The 23,625-nt window shown below is 58.5% G+C and overlaps 8 protein-coding genes across 8 annotated transcripts; 5 read left to right on the top strand and 3 right to left on the bottom strand.

Annotated features, from left to right (window-relative positions):
* Window positions 1-32: 32 nt before the first annotated feature.
* PSEUBRA_005075 (ABC transporter-like protein) lies at window positions 33-4,409 on the top strand (the record flags this gene model as incomplete). Its single annotated transcript, XM_016438550.1, has 1 exon — window positions 33-4,409. One exon carries the CDS (start codon window positions 33-35, stop codon window positions 4,407-4,409), a length of 4,377 nt encoding a protein of 1,458 aa, XP_016290391.1.
* A 373-nt stretch (window positions 4,410-4,782) lies between these two features.
* Window positions 4,783-5,505, top strand: PSEUBRA_005074 (Tetratricopeptide repeat; the record flags this gene model as incomplete). The annotated part of the gene is made up of 1 exon (XM_059465531.1): window positions 4,783-5,505. One exon carries the CDS (start codon window positions 4,783-4,785, stop codon window positions 5,503-5,505), a length of 723 nt encoding a protein of 240 aa, XP_059321604.1.
* Window positions 5,506-5,939: 434 nt separating this feature from the next.
* Window positions 5,940-6,606, top strand: PSEUBRA_005073 (Protein of unknown function DUF1764, eukaryotic; the record flags this gene model as incomplete). Its single annotated transcript, XM_016438555.2, has 2 exons — window positions 5,940-6,495; window positions 6,599-6,606. The coding sequence occupies 2 exons, from the start codon at window positions 5,940-5,942 to the stop codon at window positions 6,604-6,606; spliced, it is 564 nt and encodes a 187-aa protein (XP_016290390.2).
* Window positions 6,607-6,752: 146 nt separating this feature from the next.
* PSEUBRA_005072 (Phosphatidylserine decarboxylase-related) lies at window positions 6,753-10,829 on the bottom strand (the record flags this gene model as incomplete). The annotated part of the gene is made up of 1 exon (XM_016438538.1): window positions 6,753-10,829. One exon carries the CDS (start codon window positions 10,827-10,829, stop codon window positions 6,753-6,755), a length of 4,077 nt encoding a protein of 1,358 aa, XP_016290389.1.
* A 1,273-nt stretch (window positions 10,830-12,102) lies between these two features.
* Window positions 12,103-12,971, top strand: PSEUBRA_005071 (NADH-ubiquinone reductase complex 1 MLRQ subunit; the record flags this gene model as incomplete). Its single annotated transcript, XM_059465523.1, has 3 exons — window positions 12,103-12,167; window positions 12,377-12,439; window positions 12,821-12,971. 3 exons carry the CDS (start codon window positions 12,103-12,105, stop codon window positions 12,969-12,971), a joined length of 279 nt encoding a protein of 92 aa, XP_059320405.1.
* A 283-nt stretch (window positions 12,972-13,254) lies between these two features.
* PSEUBRA_005070 (Glutamate/phenylalanine/leucine/valine dehydrogenase, C-terminal) lies at window positions 13,255-14,619 on the bottom strand (the record flags this gene model as incomplete). Its single annotated transcript, XM_016438543.1, has 1 exon — window positions 13,255-14,619. One exon carries the CDS (start codon window positions 14,617-14,619, stop codon window positions 13,255-13,257), a length of 1,365 nt encoding a protein of 454 aa, XP_016290387.1.
* A 2,371-nt stretch (window positions 14,620-16,990) lies between these two features.
* PSEUBRA_005069 (protein of unknown function DUF1929) lies at window positions 16,991-18,934 on the top strand (the record flags this gene model as incomplete). The annotated part of the gene is made up of 1 exon (XM_016438548.1): window positions 16,991-18,934. The coding sequence occupies one exon, from the start codon at window positions 16,991-16,993 to the stop codon at window positions 18,932-18,934; it is 1,944 nt and encodes a 647-aa protein (XP_016290386.1).
* A 146-nt stretch (window positions 18,935-19,080) lies between these two features.
* On the bottom strand, window positions 19,081-21,609 carry PSEUBRA_005068 (Iron hydrogenase, large subunit, C-terminal; the record flags this gene model as incomplete). The annotated part of the gene is made up of 1 exon (XM_016438535.1): window positions 19,081-21,609. One exon carries the CDS (start codon window positions 21,607-21,609, stop codon window positions 19,081-19,083), a length of 2,529 nt encoding a protein of 842 aa, XP_016290385.1.
* Between the last annotated feature and the right edge of the window lie 2,016 nt (window positions 21,610-23,625).

Raw genomic sequence — 23,625 nt, 5'->3', positions numbered from 1 at the left:
ACAGCGAGCTAGCCCCTCTTTGATTGCCCAACATGGCCGCTCTCGGCCCCACCGGTCTGGGCAACGCACAAGGTGCTGACAACCACATTGCCCAACAGCATTCTCGTCGCGATGACGACGAACCCCAACATGCCCACGATCACACCGCTGCCACCTCCGAGACGCCCAGTGCCGAGGCTTCCAGCGACCGCCACGTCGATGTCGCCGATGCAGAGCGCCAATTCAACGAGCTCGAACGCCATCTCAGCTCCGGCAAGGGCAACGACTCGGATCTCGAAAAGCACCAGCCCTTCGACCTCCGCGAATGGCTTTCCGGCACCCAGGAGCAGACCGACCAGATGGGCACCAAGCGTAAGAAGCTTGGCGTCTCCTGGTCCGACCTTCGCGTGATCGGCACCGCCTCGCGTGATCTCAACGTGCCCACCATCCCTTCCATGGCGCTCTTTGAGGTCATCGGTCCCATCTTCGGCATTCTCAAGCTCTTCGGTTTCGACCCATCCAAGTCCAAGACGCGCGACCTCTTGCAAGGCTTCAACGGTTGCGCAAAGCCCGGCGAGATGGTGCTTGTCATCGGTCGTCCCAACGCCGGTTGCTCCACCTTCCTCAAGACCATCGCCAACAAGCGCAGCGGTTTCATTGACACCAAGGGTGACGTGCTTTACGGCGGCATCGGCGCAAAGGAGATGGGCAGGCGATACCTCGGCGAAGTCGTCTACTCGGAAGAGGACGACCAGCACCACGCCACCCTCACCGTCGCCCGCACCATCGACTTTGCCCTTCGTCTCAAGGCCCACGCCAAGATGCTCCCAGACCACACCAAGAAGACCTACCGCAAGTTGATCCGCGACACCTTCCTCAAGATGGTCAACATCGAGCACACCAAGCACACGCTCGTCGGCAGCGCCACTGTGCGCGGTGTTTCGGGTGGTGAGCGCAAGCGTGTCTCGATCCTTGAAGGTCTCGCTTCCGGCGCCAGCGTCTTCTCGTGGGACAACTCTACGCGCGGTCTCGACGCCAGTACCGCGCTCGACTACGTCAAGAGCATGCGTGTCTTGACCGACATCCTTGAGGCTACCATGTTCATCTCGCTCTACCAGGCCTCCGAGGGTATTTGGGAGCAGTTTGACAAGGTGCTCGTCATCGATGACGGTCGATGCGTCTACTTTGGCCCCAGGACCGAGGCGAGGCAGTACTTCATCGACCTCGGCTTCGCGGACCGTCCTCGTCAGACTTCGGCCGACTACATCACCGGATGCACCGACAAGTACGAGCGCATCTTCCAGGAGGGCCGTGACGAGAACAACGTGCCCAGCAACCCCGAGGCGCTCGAAGCTGCCTACCGCAACAGCCGCTTCTTCACCCAGGCTGTCGAGGAACGCAAGGCCTTTGACGCCGTCGCCACCGCTGACGCCCAGGCCACGCAGGAGTTCAAGGAGGCCGTCGTCCAGTCCAAGCACCGCGGCGTGCGCAGCAAGTCGCAGTACTCGGTCTCATACGCCGCCCAGGTGCAGGCGCTCTTCCTCCGTCAGATGCAGATGCTCCTCGGCGACAAGTTCGACATCTTCATGTCCTACGTCACCGCCATCGTCGTCGCTCTCCTCACCGGTGGTATCTTCTACAACCTTCCCACCACCTCGGCCGGTGTCTTCACGCGCGGCGGTTGTCTCTTCTTGCTGCTCCTCTTCAACTCGCTCACGGCGTTCGCCGAACTGCCTTCGCAGATGATGGGCAGGCCCATTCTGGCCCGCCAGACCAGCTTCGCCTTCTACCGTCCCTCGGCCCTGACGCTCGCCCAGCTCCTCGCCGACATGCCGTTCGGTATACCGCGTGCCACCCTCTTCGTCATCATCGTCTACTTCATGGCCGGCCTCGACCGCAGCGCAGCCGCCTTCTTCACCGCCTGGTTCATCGTCATTGTTGCCTACTACGCCTTCCGTGCGCTCTTCTCGTTCTTCGGCGCCATCACCACCAACTTCTACTCGGCGGCGCGTCTGGCGGCCATCGTCATGTCGATGCTCGTCCTCTGGGCCGGCTATGTGATTCCGCAGGCGGCCATGAGGAGGTGGCTCTTCTGGATCTCGTACATCAACCCAGTCTTCTACGCCTTCGAGGCGTTGATGATCAACGAGTTCAAGCGCGTCACCTTCACCTGCGAGGGTGCACAGATCATCCCCTCCGGTCCTGGCTACCCGACGGCGCTGACGGACAATCAGATCTGCACGCTTGCCGGTGCCACGCCCGGTTCCAACCAGATCCCCGGTATCGACTATCTCACTGCCAGCTTCGGCTACGAGGCGAGCCATCTTTGGCGCGATGTCGGCATCCTCATCGCCTTCTTGGTCGGTTTCATCGCCATCACCGCCCTCTCGGTCGAGACCATGGACCAGGGCGCCTTCATGTCCGCCATGGTGGTCAAGAAGCCGTCCAACAAGGAGGAGACGGAGCTCAACAAGAAGCTCGAGGACCGACGATCGGGTGCTACCGAGAAGACCGAGGCCAAGCTCGAGGTCCACGGTCAGGCGTTCACGTGGTCTAACCTCGAGTACACGGTCCCCGTCCAGGGTGGTCAGCGCAAGCTGCTCGACAAGGTCTTTGGTTATGTCAAGCCCGGTCAGATGACAGCGCTCATGGGATCTTCCGGTGCCGGTAAGACGACGCTTCTCGACGTGCTCGCTGACCGCAAGACGATCGGTGTCATCAGCGGTGATCGCCTCATCGAGGGTAAGCCCATCGACGTCTCGTTCCAGCGCCAGTGCGGTTACGCCGAGCAGCAGGACATTCACGAGCCCATGTGCAGTGTCCGCGAAGCCCTGCGCTTCTCGGCCTACCTCCGTCAGAGCCACGACATCCCCAAGGCCGAAAAGGACCAGTACGTCGAAGACATCATCGAGCTGCTTGAGCTGCAAGACATCGCCGACGCCATCATTGGCTACCCGCAGTTCGGTCTCGGTGTGGGTGACCGCAAGAGGGTGACCATCGGTGTCGAGCTCGCCGCCAAGCCTTCGATGCTGCTTTTCCTTGACGAGCCCACTTCGGGTCTCGACGGCCAGTCTGCGTTCACCATCTGCCGTCTGCTGCGCAAGCTCGCCGACAACGGCCAGACCATCCTGTGCACCATCCACCAGCCCTCGGCGCTGCTTTTCGAGACGTTCGACCGCCTGCTGCTGCTCGAGCGCGGTGGAAAGACGGTTTACTCGGGACCCATCGGCAAGGACGGCAAGCACGTCATCGAGTACTTTGGCAAGCGTGGCGCTCACTGCCCGCCCGGTGTCAACCCCGCCGAGTACATGCTGGATGCCATCGGAGCCGGTAGCCAGCCCCGTGTCGGCGACCGCGACTGGGCCGACTGGTATCTGGAATCGGACGACCACCAGGACAACCTGCGTATGATCGAGCAGATCAACCGCGAGGGCGCGGCCAAGCCCAAGGAGGAGAAGCACTCGGGCTCGGGCGAGTACGCCGCCCCGTGGATGTACCAGTTCAAGGTGGTGCTCAAGAGAACCATGCTGAGCACGTGGCGCCAGCCCTCGTACCAGTACACGCGCTTCTTCCAGCACCTCGCCTTTGCTCTGCTCACCGGTCTGCTCTTCCTGCAACTCGGCAACAACGTCGCGTCGCTCCAGTACCGTCTGTTCGTCATCTTCATGCTGGCCATTATCCCGGCCATCATCATGGCGCAGATCATGCCGTTCTGGATCATGTCCCGATCGATCTGGATTCGCGAGGAGACGTCCAAGACGTTTGCCGGTACCGTGTTCGCCGCGACGCAGCTCATCTCCGAGGTCCCCTACGCGCTCGTCTGCGCCACCGCCTTCTTCGTGCTCATCTACTACCTTGCCGGCTTCAACACTGCTTCGGACCGCGCGGCCTACTTCTGGATCATGACGTTCCTCCTCGAGATGTTTGCCATTTCGATCGGTTCGATGATCGCCTCGTTCTCCAAGAGTGGCTACTTCGCTTCGCTGTTCGTGCCATTCCTGACGATCATCCTCAACCTCACCTGCGGTATCCTCTCGCCACCGCAGTCCATGCCAAGCTTCTACAGCAAGTTCCTGTACAACGTCAACCCGATCCGCTTTACCATTTCGCCGCTCATCTCGAACGAGCTCTCGGGCTTGGTGGTCGAGTGCGCGGCCAACGAGTTTTCGCGTTTCTCCCCACCTTCGGGTCAGACGTGTGCACAGTGGGCGGGCAACTACATCACCGCCGCCGGTGGCTACCTCGCCAACCCCGATGCGGTGACCGATTGCATGTACTGCACCTACCGCACCGGCGAGCAGTTCTACTCGGCCTTCGGCATCACCTTCGCCGAGCGCGGCAGGGACGCTGGTATCTTGATCGGCTTCGTGCTGTTCAACTGCATCGCCACCATCCTCTTCACCAAGATCTTCCACTTTAGCAACCGTTAGAGGGCGACACACCTCAAAATCCTTCCGATCTATAGAATACTCGTTCACGTCGTGCATCACCCTTCTATTGCTTAATATCAGATGTCGATAAGGTTCCCACTCGAGATAATCGTGCTGTGTAGCCGTCTTTGATGCTGGATCGCGAGCCCAGGCAAGTGCAGATTCGATCGAACAGCGCAAATGAAGTGCGGCGTGCCCCGGGGAACGTGAGTGGCTTTTCGCAGTTTCGAGATGGTGGGAGCATGAAATGCCAGAACCTTCTTCGAAAAATCCCACGCGGGCGCACGAGCCGGCTCCCCACACTTGACACCCACCTTGCGCGCAGCCTCTCCCCTACTCCCCACCACCACAGCACCACACCCACCCGCTCAAGATGGCGTCCAACATAGCATCGAGCTCCACCTCGTCAACGTCGACAGCTGCAGCCACAGCGGCAGGCAAGCTCCGCACGGGCCTTGCGCACAAATCCGCCGGCAACGCCGCTTTTACCGCTGGCGACATCCCCTCCGCTCTTTCGTCGTATCACCACGCGGTGCTCTACCTGTCCGGTCTTCAAAACCGCAGTATTCTGGGTCTGATGGGTGAGAACTCGGGTCGGCACGGTCAGCCCGACGACCTCTCCTCGGATGAAGAGGAAGGCGAGACGCCCGCCGCGCAGAGCGAAAAGGAGCTCTCCATGGTCTACTCTAACATGGCTGCGTGCTTCCTCAAGCAGGAGAAGTACGAGAGGGCGATTCAGACGGCGGAAAAGGCGCTCAAGTGCGATTCGGGCAATGCAAAGGCCAAGTACAGGAAGGCGCAGGCGATGAGGTTGGGTGGAGACGTGTATGCCGCGCAGCGGGTGCTCAGAGAGGCGGTGGAGGGGATGAAGGGGGAGAAAGGGAAGGAGGAGGTGGTCAAGAGCTTTGAGGCCGAGCTGGCGTTGGTGGACAAGGCGATCAGCCAGAGAGAGGGGATGGCGAGGAACAAGTGGAAGGGGTTCCTTGGGAAGAATCCGAGAGTGTTCGAGGTCGAATCGGCGGCGGCCTCGGCCACGACCGAGAAGGAGGGTGAAGGAGAGGCAGCTGACGATGATGACTCAAAAGACAAGTCATAGGCTTGATCAAGGAGCCAGTGGTCCAACGTCGTCTCGGGCAGAAGGACCTCGGGCTCCACGACTTGGACGAAGGAGAAGGGCCGTGGTTTCAAAGGAAGTGACTTCTTCTTGACTATAAAGCACGCATCCGCATTGCCACGCAGCTTTCTAACACAGCATTCACACACATCGTTCGCAAGCACGCAACGCAGCGTTCACGTCCTCTGCCTTCCATCTGTTCGTCCCGTGAGCCGTGTACGCCCGCTTCAGCATGATGTCCCAGCCTCATCCCACCTTGATAGCACGAGAAGGTGCGGGGTCGGTCGTCCGACATCCGAGGAATCTTTTCCTTCGAGTGTGGAGGCAAAGCCCACTTTTTGGGTCCCTCGACCTATCTTACCCGCATCAACCACGACCGTTCTTCGACATCTACAGCTTTACCCAGCCGCAAAACGATGGCGAAGAAGCAGAAGCCCACTTCGGCAGCACCGACGAGCGAGATTGACGACATCTTTGGCGGAGGTAGCGCTTCCGCATCGGCGAGCAAGACCAAGCTGAAGACAGAGTCCAAGAGCGATGGCAAGGGGAAGACTGGTGATGGCAAGAAGGCCAAGAGCAGCAAGAGCGGCGAGGGAGCCTCACAGCCAGCGGAGGAACAACCGGAGAAGAAGCGCAAGCGACACGACGACGCAACGTCCAGCACGAACGCTGAAACAACGAGCAAGGCGAAGCCAAAGAAGCCCAAATCGCGAGCTGTCGAAGTGGTCAGCGACACCTCCGCACCCTCACATACGATCTCCCAGCCGCCCCCACCAACATCCTCAAAGTCCACTTCCAGGAGTAGCTCCGCAGCGAGAAAGCCGCCAGCGGACGACTTGGACGAGTTCACCGACAGCCGCGGCACCAGCGCACGGAAGCGCACCGATGACGGCCTGCGCATCTTCACCGCGGAAGAGCTGAAGCTGGGTCAGGGAGGCGATACGCCCTTGTGTCCGTTCGATTGCGATTGCTGTAAGTGTTTCACCTTCTCAGATGATGAGGGGCGAGGAGAAGGACGCAGATGGGTGTGGAAGAGAGGACTGACCCTGACTTCTCATCGCCTTCATTCTCACAGGCTTCTAAGTGCGATCGCGTCAAAGTCGTTCGAGTCTCATTTCGCCCTCGGCACCGCTTCTGTACGATCATCACAGCGCAATGGGTCATCACCCACAAATGCTTTGCGCAAAGTTCTGAATTGTCTCGGCAGCTCTAAGTTTGTCTTCGCTGAATCAGCCAATGGTCTTCGCCTCTGCACCGCCTGCTCTCCCAATGCCCATCCCCACGCGCACCAGCGTCTCGATCGCCGCCCGTCCGTTGTCCACGAGATCCTGATCCCACGTCACCCTTCCCTCCTCAAAGACGAGCACGATGGTGCTCCCTCCGAACTTGAAGAACCCAAACTCCTGTCCTCGCTTCACGGTGTCCCCCTCCTTGACGGTCAGCACGGTCGAGCCGACCATCATGGCTCCAATGCACACCGCATAGAAAGTGCCAAAGGCTTCAGAATGGAAGGGCACGACGACGCGGATGTTCTCGCCATACACGTCGATGGCGGAGCGGATGGCCATCGGGTTGACCGTGTAGTACTGGCCCGTGATCCACACGGGTCTGCCGACGGTGGCGTCCGCAGGGCAGTGGAAGCGATGGTAGTCCTGCGGCGCGAGGCGGAAAATGGCGAGTGCGCCGCCGTTCTGGTACGAATCGATGTTGGACACCGTCTTGGCTGCATCGCCGAGCAGACGGGCGACCGTGAAGTCCCGACCCTTGATCCAGAACTTGGTCGCTTCGTTGACCGTTTCGAACGCCATCATTCGGCAATCAGCGCCACTGACCAGTCGACCAGGGTTGTCGGGCTCCTCATTGGGCCGCGCATTCGGCTTGAGCTTGCGGTAGAAGAACTCGTTGAACGTCTTGTAGCTGTCAAGCGGATCCCGGATCTCGTCCGTGTTGAGGTTGTGGAACGCAATGAATGTCGGGATCTCGCGCGCGCTCGCAGGACTGTCAAACTTGACACCCTGCTTGACGCTCATATTCTTGAGCATCTTCTTTACCCGCGCTCCCTCCATCCTCGAGCGAGCACCCTTGTACAGCAGCCGAATGCCCAAACGCACGTAGATCTGCATCTTCTCCTCCATCAGCTCGCCCGAGGTGCGATCCTGCACGATGATGTTGGCGCTGTTGGCGCCGAGCGAGTAATTGCCCTGCGAGATCTTGTTGACCACTTTGGTGTACCACTTACGCTGCGCCTGGGTGGCCGTGACGTAGTTGCGTACCGTGAGGCTCTCGACGCGTCGCCAGTCCTGCGAGGCACAGACAGCAAGGTGGGTGATGATGTCCATCTCGCCCTTCTTGCGAAGGCGAGGCAGGTGGCATAGCGGGCACGATTGAAGGCGCACGACGTGTTCGACTGCGACCGTGTCGTCGTCGTCGGGCGGGGAGCCCTCCCTGCTTTCGACCTTGATCATGGGAGGTGTTGGCGACGGCGAGGTCGAGAGTATACCAGAGCTGGAGCCAGAGGTGCTTCGTGTTTTGTGGTTCCGAGTGGTCGAGTCTGCTGCAGAATTGGACGAATGTCCGCCAGCATTGGAAGACGAGTCGGTGGACGAGGTCAAAGACAGTGCCGAAAAGTCGCGGCCCAGCGTGCGCACCATGCCGCCAGGATTGGTTGTGGCATCTGCTGCAGCACGGTCGCTCCCATTTGATGACACGCCGCTCTCACCGGGAGGAACGGGTCGTGCTGGGTCCAGCGTGTCGGAAACGGATCCAGCATCGGGCGCATCAGCACCCACGACGTCCATGTCCTGATTCGTATCGCTTCCGACGTAACCCACGCCTCCAAGCAACGACGGCGTCTGGGTACCGTCAGTGAAGCTCGACGCGCGTGTCGCTTTCCGCTTGAGATCCCAAGGCTTTTGAACTTCTTTCTCGAGCGCCACGATTGTCTCTTCGAACGTTAGCTCGTCTTCCTCCGGGTTCTTGCTGACCTCGAAGAAGAAGCTGTCGAGCGTCTTGGTGCTGAGCGTACTTCCGAGACTGTCGAGCATACTCGACAGCTCGAGGCGCGACAGGGTGCCACTGTCGTTGGTGTCGAACTGCTGAGCCAGCTGTTGCCAGAAACGCTGACGCAGTGCCTCGTAAGGCGTGAACTTGGCTTGAATCGTCATCGTCGGGCGTTTGGTCTTATACTTGGCCTCTTCATCCTTCTCGACTCGAGTCAGAGGCAGAACGAACTCCTTCATGGAGCCCAGGGTGCCCTCGTCGTCGGTCTTGTACAGACCTGTTTCGGTATCCGCTTTGGGTGCAGCATCGAGCAGATCGGCAATGGAAAGCTGGGTACCACCGACGTAATCGTTGGACGACATTCGATCCCAGTCGTAGACTGCAAATTTTGCCTGGAAGTTGGTCTCGTGGCGACGGACGTGGAAGATGAGCTTCTCGTTCCACGCGGGATTGAGCGTGTGACGAGCGACACGCGTGCGGAAGATCTTTTGACCAAAGCTGATGATGGCGAAGGGGTCCATGTCGAAGCCGGTGTGCGTCATGTTGGACCATCGAGGCAGGTCGGAAGCGCCCTTGACTTCCATCATGACGATGCCGATGATGTCCATGCCCATACCTGCTTTGAAGGCGTACTCGCGGCCGCGACGGTTGCGACCGCCACGACCTCGCCGCTTTGCTCGACGAGGCGGTGCTGTGGACGTCGCACTGGCCCCTTCTGCGCCTGAGGGAGGGATAGCTGCATTTTGTTTGAGGCGCTTGACGCCGGGCAGTCGTCGCCTCATGCGCGGCTTGGCGCCGGTGGCGGAAGCTGCTTCGGCGGGAGTGGTGCCTTTCGACGGCCCATAGTCGGACGTAGATCCGGCGTCGACGGGAGTCGCAGTGCCGGAGTTGTTGTTCGACCTGAAACTAATGTTGCGAGGAAACATGCGTCGAACCTTGCCGCCCTTCTGTTGCTGCGGCGGAGGGGTGAGCAGGCTTCCTGACTGAGATGTCGATGCTGCCATGGGCTGCGACGAGGAAGAGCCAGAAGCACCGGCTACGGTCTCGTAATGCTGGTTGTAGACATCTTCATCGTCCGAGTCGAATTCGAGACCGTCGTTGAGATCGCTCGGTTCGCCTTCGGAGGTGGCAGTATCCAGTCCATCATCGTCATCCTCGTCATCAGCAGTGTCGTCGTCGTCATCGTCCTCGCTGTCGCTGCTCAATCCATCGTCGACAAAGGCTTCTGAGGGGCCAGTAGTGCCGACGGACTGGGAAGCAGGGACGGCTCGTACTGCCGCGCCTTGCGTGCCGAGAGCAGCCAAGACGAGGCGATTGTAGACTTCGTCGACGCTCCAAGATTGCGGACCTTGCGTCGCAGCGGATGCGGCAGGATCGGAGGGAGACGCAGAAGTGGAAACAAAGCCGACCTTGACCTGCAGCTCACCGCTAGTCTTGGCGTGCGGATGCGACGATTCGACAGGCAGCCAGAGCGACTGAGCATTGGACCACTCGGCGAGACCTTCTCTGCACCACGACGTAACGGGAAGCGAGCATTCGCCCATGTAGTCGTCGCCGGAGAAACGATCCTTGTCCCAGATGACAAATTCGATGGAAGAGACCATACCGTTGGAAGCGTCGAGCTGAATGGATCCACGTGGTGGTTTGCTGCCGTCGACCAGAAGAGTGTCTGAGCTGGTAAGGCTGTCCGCGGGCAGGGAAGAGGATGAAGGCCGATTTCGGCGACGAAGACGCATGGGCCGTGGCATTTGTCTGCCAACCACGCGAGCACCGGCCGCGCCTAGCTTGACGGGCGTGACGAGAATCTTGGAAGCGGTTCCTGTGATCTTCCTGGCGGAGGCCGAACGGAGACCGAGGCGAGGGCGGGTTTTTGCGTTTGTGTCATTGTTGGCAGCATCTGGTGTCAAGTGGTTTGAGCTAGCACTGCTGGTGTCGACGACGACATGCTGAAGGGCAGCTCGCACCACGCTCGAGTCGATCTGCTCGCTGGCCACGGCGGTGAAGTTGGGACCGTACCAGTCTGGAACGACGGGGAACTCGAAGGTTGCTTCCTCGGACTTCCAAGTGGGATCGAGCGTCTTTTGCTTGACGGCGGTTTGGCTGTGCGGAGCAGCACCATGGCGAGAGGAGGCGGCTGAGCCGGGCAGGCTGACGGTGACAAAGGGGTCTGACTTGCCGTTGCGATCTTTGGCAGCGAGTCCTTTGGCCGAGAGCACCTGTACGCGCAGAGTGCAAAGCGGTGCTGAGGACGCTGAGCCCGATGCGGCCGAGCTTGGCGGTGGAGAAGGCGAGGATTGATTGACCATGGCTGTCGACACGTTGTGCAGACGTTAGGGACGATGGTGTCAGCGGTCGGCTTTGGCAAAGGTTGCTACGGTGACGGTGAGTGTCGACTTGAAGGATGCTGAGCGGCGAGATGTGGGGTGAGTCTTTGCTTTGGCTCGTCTAGCAAAGTAGCCTGGGAAAGGGCGAGTCGGGTGTTGCGGTGCTTTCCTCTGCGAACTCTATCGTGGGAAAGTGATGACAGCAGACATTCCTTCGTTCGAGCTGCGATGTGATCGTCAGAGAGGAACAATCATTCGACCCCGGACAATGCGATGCTGGTGTGTGAGAAGACTGAAGAGCGAGAGAGCAAGCGCTTTGGTTAACTTATGAAGCCGCCTTGAATGCACGGATGATCCGAGCGTCAAAATATGCACCACGCCATAAAGTCACAAACCTGACTTCAGATAGTTGCCGCCTCTGTTTCTTTCGACAATTCACATCAGACACTCGCTCGCTTTGGAAAGAAGTGCCCTCCTCTGCAGCTCAACGACAACGACAGAGAAGCGTCACAGCTTGCAGACGAGCCATTGCAGCCTGAACTCGAGTCTTGCTCGGAGGCTTGACCCGGGATTTTGGACGTAATGCTTTTTGCTTTTTAGCGAAGCTGGAAAGTCACTCCGAACGAGGCACATGCAACACCTGCGTTTCACGCCGCAACTCCGGTGTCATGAGATGCGCCTGTCACTCTGTGGCTTCGGTCCCGACCGCAGCTCTCGCATCACCTCATTATGTGGGTGTTATACCGCCAGTTTGGCCGTCGAGGGAGATGAACAGACAGAGAGAACAGAGGAGTGAGATTTGGCCCATGTGTGGGGCCGGATCGTTGTGGGCCCGGTGCGAGAAAGGGTCACTTGAGCCGGTGTTGGTCTCCGCACTGTTTCCAAGAGGGCCGTCGTAAGCGAGAACAAGCGACGTCACAGACCGTAGCCGCCGTCTGGTCTCGACCCAAGAGGAGAAAGACCCTCGTCAAGGCCCAAGCTCGCTAAACTGGAAAATGCCTCATAACCAGAAGAAGCACGGCCTAACAAGTTTTTAAAACCATGATCGGAACCGAGCCTCCCAGCAAGCAGCGGTCGTTTACGGAAATTCGCGCTCTCCGCCCTCGACACCCTCGTTCTTCCACGTTCGTGCGAGAGCAGATCCACAGGCCCAAAGTTGCAAATTGCACATCTCGACATCGTCGCTGAATAGCATCAACACCATCACTTTCTTATTCAACTGACCCGTTGAACAACACCTCGCAAAACCGCAAAGATGGTCGCAAGTCAAGCCGCCCAGGCCGCCAAGAACAAGGCTCGTCAGCTCATGTGGAAGAACTGGTGCGTAGAGACGAGTGGCGATTTGCAGTCGTCCTAGCAAGGTGGACTGGAGACGAGGATACGCAGTGCTCGATCGAAAGCGGCAGGATCATTGAGGTCGGGCGGCCAAAGTGATGGGGCACGACGGAATCGTTGCAGAGACATAGTATGACGAGCTTGCATTGCTGACACCCGTTCTTGCTGCTTTATCGGCGCTCCCATCTAAACAGGTATGCTCCCGAAGTTCTTCCCATCTACGTTATCACTGGTCTCGCTGCTGGTGGCGCCACCTGGTAAGTCGTCGTCCGCATCAATATCACCTCCGAACGGTCCGACATGCGAGAGTGGAAGAAGCCGATGACAGGCTCGAAGCAAGCTGCTGCATGACCATGGATTGATTCGGCTTGGTTCCGATTCGCCTCGATCCGGTTTCTCAAGCCCCTTCAGGTGGGCCTGGGATGGCTTTTCGAGACATCCGTATGCGTCTTGTCAGCCTCGTGCTCAGCCGCTTTGTGCAGTCACGCAGTCACGCGATATCGACAGCTCGACTTGCCTGCAATCGGCTCATCGACCATCTCGGTGCATCTCCGCCCTGCCTCGTCTGGCCCGTTTGCGATAGACCGACCCTCGATGCACCCTGCTGACTCTGATCCTTTCTCTGGCCTCCCCAACAGGTACCTGAGCCGACTCGCGCGCGGCCCGGACGTCATCTGGGACCGAAAGAACAACCCCACCCCTTGGAACAACGTCGAGCCCGGCACCAACACCAAGATGATGTCGGTCAACCAGCAGTTTGAGAAGCAGTACAAGCGCGACCGTCTCTAGTCGCATCGCAACTGTACGCTCTGCTTCACGCATCGCCTTTCAATGACAAGCTCCTGCAATGTCAATCTCTGCATCCCATGGACAGTCCTGCGGCTTGATACTCGCGCCAGATATGCTGCATCGACAAGGCAGGTCAAGTTCTATCATGCACTTCCACATGCTCTCCAGCTGGTCACACAGATCGACATAGCGGCTTCTAACAAAGAGCTTTTTGGATCGTGAGGCTACGACTACATATACACCAACGGAACAAAGTGAACGCGAGATTCTAGCAGCTCTGCACTCAGAACCAGTCGCCGTGCTGCCTCATGGCATCAGCGACCTTCTTGAAACCGGCGATGTTGGCGCCACCGACCAACGAGGGCAGCTTGTCGGCCACCTTGTCGCCCTTGGCGGGGAACTTCTGGCCGGTCTTGAAGCAGTTGTCGTAGGCGTTCTTCATGATGTCCTTGAGCTTCTGGTCGACCTCCTCGGGGGCCCACGTGAGGCGCGCCGAGTTCTGGGCCATTTCGAGACCACTGACCGCGACACCGCCCGAGTTGGCCGCCTTACCGGGGCCGTACCAGCAGGGAGTGTCGGAAGTGGTTCGCGAGTGCTCGAACACGTCGATGGCAGCCTGGTCGAGACCCATGTTGGAGCCCTCTGCGACGAAACGGCATCCTGCAGCAAGAGCAGCCTTGGCCTCGTCCTCGTTCATCTCGTTCTGCGTCGCACTGGGCAGAGCGACGTCGTACGACTTGACCAGCGTCCACGGTCGCGCGCCCTCGTGGAACTCCAACGCGCCGCTCGCATCGCCGAACGACTTGAGCTCGCCACGCTTGTACTTGATCTGGGCGATCTCAGAGATCATCTCTGCGGTGAAGCCCTTGCCGTCTTTGGCAATGAGCGAGCCCTTGGAGTCGGAGAGCGACAGAACCGTACCACCGAGCTCGAGAACCTTGAGCGCCGCATACTGGGCGACGTTGCCCGAACCGGAGATGACGACCTTTTTGCCCTTGAAGCCGTTGCTGCCGCCCTCGGCGTGGTTGATCATGTGCTCGACGTAGTAGATCAGTCCGTAGCCGGTCGCCTCGGGACGGATGTTGCTTCCACCCCAGTCGAGCGCCTTGCCCGTAATGACACCGGTCCACTCGTTGCGCAGCTGCTTGTACGTTCCGAACACGAAACCGGCTTCACGGGTGGAGAAGCCAATGTCACCAGCGGGGACATCGGTGTTGGGTCCAATGTGACGCTGCAGCTCGGTAGCGAAGGCCTTGCAGAATCGGCGCACCTCGGCATCGCTCTTGCCCTTGGGGTTGAAGTCGCTACCACCCTTACCACCGCCGATGTTGAGACCCGTCAGCGCGTTCTTGAAGATCTGCTCGAAGCCGAGGAACTTGAGGACCGAGAGGTTGACGGTCTCATGCAGTCGGAGACCGCCCTTGTAGGGACCGAGCGCCGAGTTGAACTGGACACGGTAGGCACGGTTGACCTGGGCCTGGTGGTTGTCATCCTCCCAGACGACGCGGAACTGGATGATACGCTCGGGGATCTGGATGATCTGGAACGCCTTGTTGTACTCGGGGTTCTGCTCGAGGAAGGGAGCGAGGGTGGAGGAGAGCTCGTTGAGAGCCTGCTCGAACTCGGGCTCGGAGGGAAGGTTCGACATGGTGAGTGTTTACGCAAAGGGTCTGTAGTTGATGATGATGTCGAAGATGTGATGGGCGCGTAGGATGTCTCTACGGATGGTTCGAGAGGACAAGAGGGAAGCGTTGCGTTGTTCAGGATGGCATATATACTCTCACACCGACAGACCGACTCGCTCCGGGACAGTTTGCGCAGACAGATTTCATCAAGACTCGCTCACACCAGAACTGGACTGAGTGGAGGGCACCGGCGGTGGGGAAGCGAACCACACTTAGGCTTCAGCGGGCGAGCGCAATTGTGAGTCACAGCAGCCACTCGACGCTGGCACTAGAGGAGATGAGCGGGACAGACAGATCAACCAGATCGGATAAGAAGGATTACGACACCGTCCCCCACCTGGAAGAAACCAGTTGAGCGGTCCTGTGCGCTGCGGAAGAGAACGGAAAGCCGACCGAGCAGCGTGCTCATCAGCTACCCACACGGTCAACACCATCGCAGTTGGACAGCTTGATGCATCAAAGGTGGAGGTGGGCGGCGGATGGCAAAGATAAGAGAAATGTGATTCGCTGAAGGCCATCAAAGATAAGCGACTAACCCGCTCCTAAGCGGCGTCTTGATTCTTCTTGCTGCGCTGCGATCAAGCCTCACCGAGCCTGGGCCGTTTCAAGAAGAAATCCTTCTCGGTGCGAGTCAGGGTGTCTCGAGCTGCAACCACCTTTTTTTTCTTCTTGAAATTGGCGAGATGAAAGAGCGCAGCGCATGATTCGCCTGACATTTTTGTTTGCAGATCTGTTATCAGTGATGCCATCGTTGATTTTCGCCTTGCTTTCCACCGTTTTTCACGCCGATGGCACCGTCGAGAAAGGAGCGTGCTGTGCTGTTCGCCGCTTGACGCCGTTGCTCTTACTATTCTGGGAACGCCGACCTGCTTGCTTAGACGAGCGTGTTGCGGCCACCTGACGTGACCTTGGTCCGGTGGCGAATGCGAAGCAGATGGCCTGCATTATCAGATTCGGGAAGATGGCTGTTCGCAGATTCCTTTGCGGCTACTCGGTAGAGACGGCTGGGTCGCTGTCGTTGCTCGTTGAGCGCAGTGACCGGCACAAACGGATCTCTGCGTACCAAGAGCATTTCACAGCCGTCTCGAACGCTCGGAGAGTTCGGAGAGAAGCGACCTGGAAGCAGGCAGCGACCAAGATGAGGTTGAGAAAGCGCGCGAAAAAAGCGAGCCAGAAAAGGAGGCACCGAAAAGGAGAAAATAATCCCACATCGACACGGGAAGACGAGATCTTACAATTGTGAAAAATTGCCTGTTGCATGGCCTGTCCTGCACGAGGAGTGCGGATCGCCTGAGCTGCTCAGGCGACATGCGTGCCGAGTAATTAGAGCTCAGCCAGGCCGCAGCTTGTTGCCTTTGACCGGTGCGCTACGGACCGCAATGCGCCTTTGAGACCTTTCAATCTTGCCAACAGTCGGGTCTCGGTGCCGGAGCACTCACTTGTCCTGGTGCACATGCAAGCACCGGCAGCACCGGGAGGATTGAACAGCCGAAACCAATTGATACTGATCTCGGCGCCAAGGGCAAGTTCGGGACGCAAAAATGTCTCACACTTTGCCAAATGGCTAAGGCGAGCTCTAAATTTCTCTTGGGTCGCTTGACCCTCTGTCTGTCAGTTTGAGCGAGCCAGCGCTCCTCGTTCTTCTGGCACCTGCAGCCCGCAGACCGCAGCCCCGCTCTCTCTTTTGTTTGTCCGGGTATGCAGGGCAGAACCGGACTGTTTGGCTCACAATCAACTTTATGCAGTCTCGCACATGGCCTGCTGAGCCTTGAAGCCCGCTCAGTTCTGCTTGCTGTTCCTCAAACCCTGAATCTCGCATAGACGCTGCCGCACATCCTGCGCCCTCCCGTCCCTGTCGATCTGCCACTTTGTCTGCCTCCCCGCTCGTCGATCCGGCAAAGTCTCGCCCTCGTCCCTGCAGAATCACAAACATTTGCAGCTCGAACCGTCCCATAATCTGTTTCAGAGCCGCATGGCCAAGAGCCTAGCTCCCTCGTGCCTACCTTATTCTGCCCGCGCTTCCAGCAGCTGTGCCGGTACCGCACCCCTGGCACATTTGAGTCGAGCCTGCTTTTTCATGCCTGCTCGAGAGACCAGGGTGCTGCACCAGCTCCTTGGGACGCCTACTCTCATCCAGCATTGAAAGCAAAGACAAACCAGTGACCATGCACCACATGCAAGCTTTGCATTCCGTCCGTGAGACAGGTCCGCTGCTGCCGTACAGCTAGTTGGCAATACATATATAGACAGTCTTTCCAGATCGTCCACATACGTGAACCTCGTTGCCCCCACCAAGAGCCTCCTCTTCTCTCCGTATCGACGTCGTCGCGCACCATGAAGCTCAACAGGGCCAACCTCCTCGTCTCCCACCTGGCGCTAGGTGGCTGGCTGCTCATCGCATGCTTCAGCCTCCATGCAGCTGCCGACCTCGTCAAGCGACAGTACAGACCCACCAACGGCACCCCCATTACCAGCACCAACTGCCCCAACAACGCCGGCTACGCCTACAAGGCCAAGAACAACGTCACCTTCTACGTCTGTCCGCAGTCCGACTACAACACCTACGGTATCGGTATCATCCCCCAGCCCGACCGTGCCTCCTGCATCGAATGGTGCAGCAACACGCCTGGTTGCTTCTACGGCGTGTGGGACCCCGTCCTTAAGAACTGCCTCAGCAAGGGAGCACCCTACACGCTCAACTGGCAGCAGAGCGACCGCTTCCAGACCTTCAGAATTTCACCCAACAGCAGGACAGCGCCAGCAACGCTCACCAAGAACGGCCGCTGGAGCAGCGTCATCGGTCTCAACGTCATTCCTGTCGCCGCGTACCTTGTTCCGCAGTTTCCGCGCGTGACCAAGTTCTTCGCTTTCTCGTCATGGAGCCCGACGACCTTCGGCGGTGATGGGCAGGCCCAGACCGCCTTCACCAGCTACGACTTCTCCGCCAACACCCAGAGCGGTTTCGAAGTGTCCAACACGATGCACGACATGTTCTGCCCGGGCATCAACGCCCTCGCTGACGGCAGACTCGTCATCGACGGCGGCAACACCGACGCTGCAGTCACCATCTATGACCCCTTCTCCAACACCTTCAGCCGTGCTGCCAACATGACCACGGGCAGGGGCTACCAGAGCTCCGTGACGCTCTCCGACGGACGCGCCTTCACCATCGGCGGGTCATACAGCGGCGGTATCGGCGGCCAGAACGGCGTGCCGATGAAGAATGGTGAAGTTTTCGATCCAGCCGCCAACGTCTGGTCCCCTTTGCCGGGCGCACAGGTGCAAAATATGCTGACGACCTACGATGCCGAGGGAGCGTGGCGAACTGACAACCACGCCTGGCTCTTCGCCTGGTCCGGTGGCTCCGTCCTTCAAGCCGGCCCGAGCAGGCAGATGAACTGGTACTCCACCTCGGGCAGCGGCGGCGTCACGGCAGCTGGTACACGCAACGGCAACAGTGACCAGATGTGTGGTGTCAATGTCATGTACGATGCCTCCAAGGGTGCCATCTTCTCGGCTGGAGGTACGCAGTCATACACCAACAGTCCCGGACTCCCTACTGCCCACACCATCACCATCAACGGCGTCAACAGCAACCCCACCGTGCAGCAGCTGCCGGACATGAACTACGGTCGTGCTTACGCCAACGCCGTCGTCCTTCCCAACGGTCAAGTCTTTATCACGGGTGGTCAGACGTACGGGCAAGTCTTCCAAGATTCGGACAGCGTGCTGCAGTCCGAGATTTGGGATCCTACTTCACGCACGTTCACGGCGGTGGCGCCCGCATCCGTCCCGCGCAACTACCACTCGACGACGCTGCTCCTGCCAGACGGACGCGTGATGAGCGGCGGCGGCGGACTGTGCTACGTCGGCGGCAATTGCGACGCCGGCAACCATCAGGACATGCAGTTCTACTCGCCGCCTTACCTGTTCAACTCCCAAGGATACGCAGCGACGCGGCCGAGGGTGACCTCGCTCCGATCCAGCCAGCAGAGCGGTAGCCAGATCCGTGTCAGACCAGGTGGCACGCTCACCGTATCGCTCGGCAGCGCTAGCGGGTTGAGCCACGTGCTGGTCAGGCTGGGCTCGTCGACGCACTCGATCGATACGGACCAGCGTCGTGTGCCTCTGACCGTGCGCAGCACCTCGGGCAACACGGTGACGCTCAGCGTGCCCAACGACAACGGCGTCGTCCCGCCTGGCTTCTACTACTACTTTGCCGTGGCTGCCAGCGGCATTCATAGTTTGGGTTTGACGGTCAATGTCCTCAAGGCATAGAGTGGTTCAGGGAATAGTGGGGGGCATTTTAACAGTAACATTCGCTTATTTAATGACAAGTTCATTCTTCATTCAGACAAAGTGTTGTGCGATGATAGCGTCATCTGGCTTGCTGAGCGTCTTCTTCATTGCTGTGCGGCGTCTGTCTACCACTGAACTCCGAGGCCGTTGACCGCCTCGTCTTGGACCGCTCGGTACTGCGTTCGGAACAGCCCGTTCCTTGCCTTGTCCAGAGCTGTAGCGTCGTCGCTCGGAGCTGCGAGAACACAAAGCTCCTTGACGACCAAATCGGCCAAGACGTCCGCATATGCCATCGAGTCGGCACCGACCTTGTCCGCGCCGCCCAACGAAGCGGCATCTGCGGTCCGCTTCGACTCTTCTGAGAACGCGAGCGACTCGAGCAGCCTCTGGTGATCCTCGACGCGGATCGACTTGGCGTTGCTGCTCGACAGGGGCGTATTGGCACCACTGCCGACGAGAGTAGGCGACGAAGCACCAGAATCGCTCGCCACACCACCAGCGCCATTGACAGCGACAGCGACTGGCGTGTATGCAACTCTCGAGCCCTGCCAGTAGGCCTCCTCTACTCGTCGCACCCATTCCTTGCTCGTGCCCTTCCAGCCTGTGATCTCCTTCTCCTTGGTTCCATCTTCCATCTCGGCGCCTTCGCTGTCGTTCTCCACGGCATTCTTTCTAGAGCAGGCCTTGTTGCTGAGCAGGTCCTCAAGGCCATCGTGCTCGGTCAGCCTGCCGCTTTGGTCTGCTGCCCAGCCTCCCTTTGCGTAACCTTCAGGGTCGGTGCTGCCACTTGCGATGTGTGTGGGAGCTGCGTCGACTTCGATCTGTGTTGGGGGGCGGATCTGCCCACCGCCATTGACACAACCCGAGGGGCAGGCCATGACTTCGACATAGTCGTATCCTCGTTCTTCCTCCTCTTGCGCCGCGGTGATCTGAGCCGGGACGATGTCCGCCTCGGGATTCAGGGGACTGCTCTTGCTTACGACGGCTGATCCCGCCGCTGCTGCTGTCGCTCCACCTCGACCTCTCCTCACCATGCCGCCACGCCCTCGCGCCCTCGCTCTGGCCGCACCTGCCCTGTTGCGACCACCAGCGCCCACTGCGTTGCCATCCGCGTCGACCAACCTGCCTGCTGCACCTCGCGTGTTGCGTGCTCCCGTCTGCTTTTGCAGCTTGCGTACCAGATTCTGCAGATTGCGGAAGCCATAACACTGTGCGCCTCTGAACAAGATCGTAGATGACGAATTGTCATCGGACAGGCCAAGCTGCATCGGCGCACGGAGGATGTACTCGGTAAAGTCAGCGGTACGGATGATGCGCACGTCGAGCTTTGGTAGCACGCCTTGGTCTCGCACCGACTCCGGGAACCGATGCCAATTCTCCGAGATCCAGTCAAGCCACACCGCGCGCATAAGCGCAAACAGGTAGCCGCCGCTGCTGCTGCCCGGCTGATCGAGCAATTGCGGAAAGTGCGGCAAGATCGAGACTGCGTCGGCGCCGTCGGTGGCACGAGATGTGAGCGCTTGCTGTAGACTGAGGTCGGCTAGAGATTGCTGCATCGCTTCTTGCTCTCCAGGTACGGCAGCACAGATGTCGAAACCTTCGTCCAGCATGAGCTTGTCGAGCTCGCCAGTGGTCAACACGCAATCCACCTCCTTGGTGCTGGTCACGTCGTCATAGAAGTCGGGTCGAGACGCTTCAAGCTTCTTGTCGTAGCAGGGCATGACTGTGACGTGGTAGATGGTGGGTCCTTTTGAGGGAGAAGGGTCTGTTGTTCCAGACCCAGCGAGCAATCCTAGTCGCTCTGGAAGGAAGCGCTTGGCAATGACACCTGCTACTTGCTGTGGCGACTTCGTGGTCGAGACGTACGGAAGGAGTTCGCCGTGTGTCTTTTCGGCATAGCAAATCCAACCGGGACAGGCGCTCGCGAGCATTGGCAGTGTCGCGCCATCTGTTTGCGTGTCGTCGTTGCCGACGGCACTGCTGAGTTTTGCACGTTTGCGAGAGTTGTCGCGACGCTGGAAGAACTCTCGTTCGTGCTCCTTGAGGGCGATGTGGCGGGCGAACGTGGTGTCGTAGACATGATCAAAGTCGAACACGGTCTTGAGGAAATGCGAGATGCGAAGAAGCAGGACACGAAGAGGTAGGGTGGAAGGAGCTGTCGATGATCCGGACTGTTGCTGTTGCTGCTGGAAGGTATACTTGGCGGATAGCGAAGCGAGCGACTGTGTGCTGATGGAAGCGACGAGCAGCTTGGGCTCGTTGGACTGCTTGATTTCATCAATGGCTCTGCGCATCTCTTCCTGACTCTGCATCGTGATCAGAACGCTCTCTGCGCTCGTCACGCATCCGCTGCACGCCAAGCAGTCGTTGAGCGAGATCTCTGCCGTCTCGAGCTTGGTCCTCTGCCGAGGTTTGCTGGATTCCCCCGCTGCAGATGCGCCCGCTGCTGATGCCGAGGACGACTCGTAGTAGGAGCCGTCATGATCGATCGCAATCTGTGTGGATGCTGACGCGGCTGGATCGAGTGGCTGTGTGGACGAGTCGGGCTGATCCTGTGATGGGGCATCGGCGCCTTCGACCGGTTTGATGCAGGCCTGCGACGGTCCGAGGTAGTCATTGAGATCCGTCAGCGTGAGTGCGCCAGAGAACGCCATCCTTGTTGATCTCCGTCGAGCCAGTCGAGACAAGATGATGATCGCTGACCGAATGATTTGATGATGATGGTGACGGAAGTCGAAGCAGAGTCGATGAGCAACTGAGCTTCGACGGACTTTAGCGAAAGGATCTGAAAGCGCTCAGTCGGCATCCTCTTCGGCGAATTTCTGGCCCTTTTTTTCTGATTTTTGCCGGATCCCTTGTGGGGCAGCTGACAAATGGAAGATTGCTTATTGGTTCAAGGATCTTTTTGATCTACTCAAGTCTCAGAGTCTTGAACCTTGTGTACACAAGAAGCCAGGGGTCTGGCAGCTGTTGTAGCTGCTGATTACTCTTGCATTAAGCAGAACCTTTGTATAGTGCTCTTGGCTGGCTCTGGTGATGTGAAATTGGCAGTTTGCTATGATGCAGAGTTGCTGGAAGCATGTCACTTCTGTGAGCCAGGAACCTGCCATTGTTTGTCATTTGCCAACATGGTCAAGCAAATCAAGTTCTGCTCCAAGGCAAGCAAGCACCCCATCAAAAAATGCAAGATGCTTGCCATGCCAGGCAGGGTTAGGTTTTATGGCGACGGTGGAATGATGTTGGTGCGTCAGTGGCCTGGCAAGATGGTCCAATTGAAATTTCAAGTCAGGAAATTGAATTGGCAGGAAGGCGGTCAGCTTCAAAACTAGAGACGCATTGTATTCATTTTGGATTTCCTGGCAATTTCCATCTGGCAGGAAGACGGCACCATCTGGAAGACGGTCTGATACAAGCAGCAAGGCGGTCAGCTACAAAGGCAAGACGGTCTGCTACAAAGGATCAAGACGGTCAGCTTCAAACCAGAAGACGGTCTGATACAAATGGAAGCTGACAGAACGGTTGCTCATCTCCTGTCTACCATGCAGACGTGCTCCATCTCAAGATGACCTCCGTCAACTGCTCTGTGTGCTCCTTCAGCTACGCCATCACCAACATCACCAACCACATCCGCAAGGCGCATGCTGGTGTTCATGTTACACAGGATGCAGCAGCAGCTTGTGGACTGGTGGCGTGCAGCTGCGGTCAGGTAGTGTTGAATGCAGTGGCGCTCAGGAAGCACCAGGGTATCCGACATTGTCAGGCGGTACTGCCACCAACACCACCAGAGACGCAACCCAACACGGTAGCTCATCAGCCAATATTCCAATTTCAAGCACCACCGTCTCCAGAATCCCAGGTGCAGGCCGCAACACCTCCACAAGACACGCAAACGCAAGACAGTGGCATTACTACTCATGACTGGGATGATGTACCGCCTGTTCAGCCAGATAGTAGATAGGGTTAGGGTTATATGACTGTCTGGTCAGAGGTCAAAACAAATATGCAACTTTGACTATCTGGGAACTTCATTGGGTCCATTTGCTACCATTTGAGTTNGCTACCTGACTTGCCTCAAGCGGAGCCAACACCACCGTCAGATGCAGAGGAACTCCACCAAGAGGACATACCAGCGGATGGCATTGTGATTTGGCTGGGTGGCGGTGAGCCAGGAGCAGAGCCAGAGCCACCGGTAGAGCCACCAAGAATGCTCCTTGCCTCTGCTGCTGACACTGGTACACGTCTGCCGCCTGTTCCTGCCTGTGCGCCAGTACAGGACTGGGATGTGGTGAGCGCAACCGATGTTGATTTCTACTCGGTGACGGTGTCTCCAGCCACACTCCTCCGTATCTACCCTCCTGGTTGCTATCTCTCCTTGACCGCGCGTGCACCAGAAGCGCGTGATCTGGAGATGTACAAGCATTGGGTGTTCTTTGCCGAGTTCAAGTGCCGCCTCAGCTTTGCTCCAGAGTACAAGCTTCCGTTGGTAGACCGTCTTTCCCAGCCACCGCAACTGGCAACGCTTCTGGCATCTCCAAATCCAACCACGCTTACGTATGGAGAGTGTAAGGGGACGCGTGCCTGATAGCCGTCTCGAGGCTTGACTCTTGACCTCGGCAATGGCAAGGCGATGCAAGCCGAGATCAGCGAGCTCGGCGTAGGGTAGTGTTGCT

Source organism: Kalmanozyma brasiliensis, assembly GCF_000497045.1.
Source record: "Kalmanozyma brasiliensis GHG001 unplaced genomic scaffold PSEUBRA_SCAF5, whole genome shotgun sequence".
NCBI classification, from domain to species: domain Eukaryota; kingdom Fungi; phylum Basidiomycota; class Ustilaginomycetes; order Ustilaginales; genus Kalmanozyma; species Kalmanozyma brasiliensis.
The sequence above is the reverse complement of the archived record's forward strand: the minus strand, read 5'-3'. Positions and strand labels throughout refer to the sequence as shown.